The following is a 4,024-nucleotide window of genomic DNA, read 5'->3' as shown; positions in this document are numbered from 1 at the left end:
ATTACACGGAGGTACTTTCACACGTGCCGTAAAATGTTACTTTTGGTTACATTTTGTTATATTTGGTAAGATTTTTGTAAGTGTGAATCGGGTATAATACTTTGCACTGTGTTTGTTACATAAAAATACAACCTCAGGTTACTCCTCAGAGATATACCTTCTCAGATTCTGTTTACCTCTGCTTTGTAAATTCAGTTCTATACATATTCTAGCCTATTTCTGGTCATTGATTTCTTCCCTCATAAAATGCAATCATCGTAGTCTCATAGGTCAGTTATGCAGTTTTCAAGAATTATGTCCTTTTTAAATTGACTTTTTTGCATTTTATATATTTATTTATTTTTATTTGGGTTTTTTTAATTGTTTATTCATTATGAAAAATTAAAAGATAAAGATAATTTAAAGAAAAGAAGATTTATAAATTATGCATAGATCAGGATAATTTTTTTTCTTCAGTGTTATAGGTATTTTTCCTATACTGTCAGATTACATTTCCCAGAGGTGCATGGGAAATTCAGTATGTGACATCAATACAAAGGATCTATTCTGTAGCAGTGTCATGGATATCATATGAACAGGAACTGCCATTTAAGATAGTCTTTCAATAAACATATTCCTCTATTAATATTAAGGTCTTTAAAAAAAATATTACATGTTATTATGATGAATCATGCTATATGAATGGAAGTGTTTTCCAATGTTAATTAAACTGTTTTTAGTTTATTTATTTATTTATTTTTTTTTTGTTTTGTAATATTAATTTTAGTTCTAGTATGTTTGTTTTTTCCTTTTCAGTAGTTTTCACGGTTTTCCAATATATTTTACATTTATATTATTTCATAATTTTAAAATGATTTACAAATTATTAATTTTATTATTACATGTACTGTATTTGCAATTCAGGTTTAATGTACTGCAATGAGTTTTGATTTTTTAAAATGGTTGCTGTTTTGGACATTTTTTTTTATTGAAATTTATGCATTCAAAACAGGGGAATAGGGATGCATTCAAAACAGTGGGTAGCAGTCCATCACGTATGTAAAACGCAGGAGAGCACTAAATTGCTCTCCTTAGATTACTAAGGAGAGCATTTGCTCTCCTTGAAAATTTCACAGCTTTGAATAGACGCCCCTCCCCCCAGGGGTGGATCCAGGTGTCCGAAGTAGAGGGGCGATCGAGAGGCAACACTTACAGTACCTACTGTAGGGGATGGACCTGAAGATTTTGTGTTCTTGATGCCCGAAAATAATTTCTGAGTCATTTTAGGCGATCAATAATCGAGGGGACCAGCCTCTTCCCCCTCCCCAAATCCTCCCCTGCCTCCAACTCAAATAAACTCTCACTACAGAGCCTAATTCGGAATAAACCCCTCTCGAAGTAACACCTGGAGCACGCGGAATATCACGTTTTTTGGCGTCACCTGTGTATAACCACACCTATTTTAATCTCCAAACTGTTTCCAAAATGTTAAGTTTTTACCTATTTTGAACCATTGACAATATATTTGCGAACGTTAAAATAAAGAAATTTCAACTTCATCGGCTGATTATTAAACAACAAACAACTGTAAATACTTGTATTCTCCAGGAAAACTTTCATCAAACAACGTATTACCTAGGGAAAGCCCTATTTTTTCGCGTAGACGTCTGTGTATTTTCTTTGTTAAATTTCAAACCGTGTGGGTTTCAACAATCATTTTAGTTTATTCAAATTTAAATATTAATTTACTATACTAGAATATAACAATAACATCGATCATGCACATGTAAACAGAACCCAGAACCATGTGATACAAAGTTCATGCATGGGCAGATAACGTATGCCATTCTACAGTTAAATTACAGTAAAAGCAAGTATTACAACTTAAAAAAAACTCACGTTTTATAGCACACATTATTTTCACACGTTTTTATTCTGAAATTATAACAGTGAACACTGCACAGCGGTATCATTCTTTCTATAACATTACTAGCCTCCCAGCAACAAGACGCCGTGCAGCAAGTTTACAACCATGTGCGTTTTGTGATGATGTTTGTGAAGCTACTCGCGTGACTTTGAGGAAAAAAGTGTTTGTTATTGTTTTTAGCGAAGTGGGTTCAAATACGTACAATGTGTTTCAAACATTGTTTATGAATGAACGTAATGTGAAAATATTTATTTAAGCAACCCAAACCATTGCTTGAATGTCGTAGGAATCCTTGTTGCACTGTAGTGAGTATAATTACAATACTAGGCCAGCAAACCTAGGCTAATTAATTGGGGTAGACTGGGCCTACCCTAGACGATTTTAGCCTCCACGGTTCGCGATCTAGAATTTTTTAGGAGCAGGTTGATGACCAGTGTATAAGCTGAACCCTGACTTTCGTGGTAGAAATCGCATATAAAATTTGTGGCTTTATACACTGGAATATATTGTAGCTTTAGTTGCAAAATTCGATAGATTTTGATTATGGACAAAGTTTCAAAATACAATTCTTGTCATTAAATTTTGTTTTAGTTGCCTGGTAAATCAAGGAGCGCGGTTAGTTGCTCTCCTAAAAGCGTGTTCAGGAGCGAGGAGGAGCGTGATCGCTCTCACGCTCCTTAAATATGATGGACTGGGGTAGGGGACACATCCCCTCTATAACTCTGATGCATTCAGGATCTTGATGATACAAATTCAATATATTAATCTATCTCATGTCTTCCACATCTCTTTTTTTTTTCTGACAGGTATACGACAGCTTCAGGTGATACTGGTAAAAGTTAGTCTTCTTCTCGGCATTCAAATTCATTCCAATGTAACTTATTTAGGCCTAGAAGAGCCTCCAGCTGATCAAACAATTGAAAGTAAGTGTTTTTTCTCAGTATTCCAAATAATGCATTCCAACATAATTTTTAACTTGGCATACAATAGAAGGACTGCCAGATGAAATGTGCCTTTTCAGATTTTTTAGTTATAATCACCCATCCCCTCCCTCTCCACTCTTTTTTTCATTCGACCAACAACAATCTAGATATATCCATTGGATGGGCTTATTACTAGGTAGAGTAAATAATTTTTTCTATCAGGTTGTATTGAGATTCAATGAAATTTCAAGTACGAAAAAAAACTGCAGACTTTAATAGAGATATTTGTTTCAATTTTAAATTATTGATTGTTCACTGAATGTGAACATCTGATTAAAAAAAAAACCAAAAAAAAAACATTGTTATACAGTGTGGTTTTGCATTTTTGGAAAACAAAATCAATAAAATCATCCTCCTTCTTTTCACTAGGTTGAGGAAGCCCTACTGTATACCTGTTTTTAAATTAACCAATATCTTAATCACAAATTTTCTCCACTTAACAAATATTGCTGTTCTCTCTAATCATCTGATGTTATAATTAGCTTCAGAGAATGTTTCATGGTCAAAGAATAAATATAAGTGTCAGCGAGTTTCACACTTGCATGACCAATTTCACGCATAAGAAAAACATTAAAACTTATGTAATTGTAGCGTAGAACCGTAAGATCAGGTAAATGACGTTAAAATGATTGGAATTTTCCCCCATACGATTTTTCTGATGTAATATTTGAAGTTCTTCAAATTGACTACCGTATTGCAATTTTATGCCTCTTTGCACTCTAAATAATTCCTACAGTAATTGCAATCGATCATGATCTGGTAATCTGTAAATATACAGTAGCTACAAAAAGCTAGGTTGTAATTCCCATTTTCAGGAAACCCAAGCCATTGCTAAGTGTGCACAAGTTGCTATGTAATTTTTTGGTTGCTATATAACTTCATCTGTTGCTAGGTGAACCCCTATGTAGTTACTAAGTAGAACTCCATTAGTTTCTATTATATAATCAGAAACCTAAAAATATTACCTAAGTTGCTGTTTCCAAGTAAACGTCAATACATTCTCTAGGTAAAATGTAGATCATTTCATTTTTATACATCACAAAGATCCTTTCAATTCTATTTTAATCATTCATTTTACATTTTGTAAAATTTTAATAAAATTTTCTATTCTACCCCATTTTCCCTAAATTTTGGT

General features: G+C 33.1%; 1 protein-coding gene across 1 annotated transcript in view; it reads left to right on the top strand.

The window, feature by feature from the left end:
* Window positions 1-2,912, top strand: part of LOC117107085 (F-actin-monooxygenase MICAL2-like) — a 23,384-nt gene extending 20,472 nt beyond the window's left edge. Inside the window, exon 4 of the mRNA XM_033248620.1 lies at window positions 2,713-2,912. Coding sequence (XP_033104511.1) covers window positions 2,713-2,912 — 200 coding nt within the window. The remainder of the gene's footprint in view (window positions 1-2,712) is intronic.
* Window positions 2,913-4,024: the final 1,112 nt, after the last annotated feature.

This window comes from Anneissia japonica, unplaced genomic scaffold (assembly GCF_011630105.1).
Source record: "Anneissia japonica isolate Jap-2015-1 unplaced genomic scaffold, ASM1163010v1 scaffold12709_len137458_cov225, whole genome shotgun sequence".
Taxonomy (NCBI): domain Eukaryota; kingdom Metazoa; phylum Echinodermata; class Crinoidea; order Comatulida; family Comatulidae; genus Anneissia; species Anneissia japonica.
This window is presented reverse-complemented; position numbering and strand designations above follow the sequence as displayed.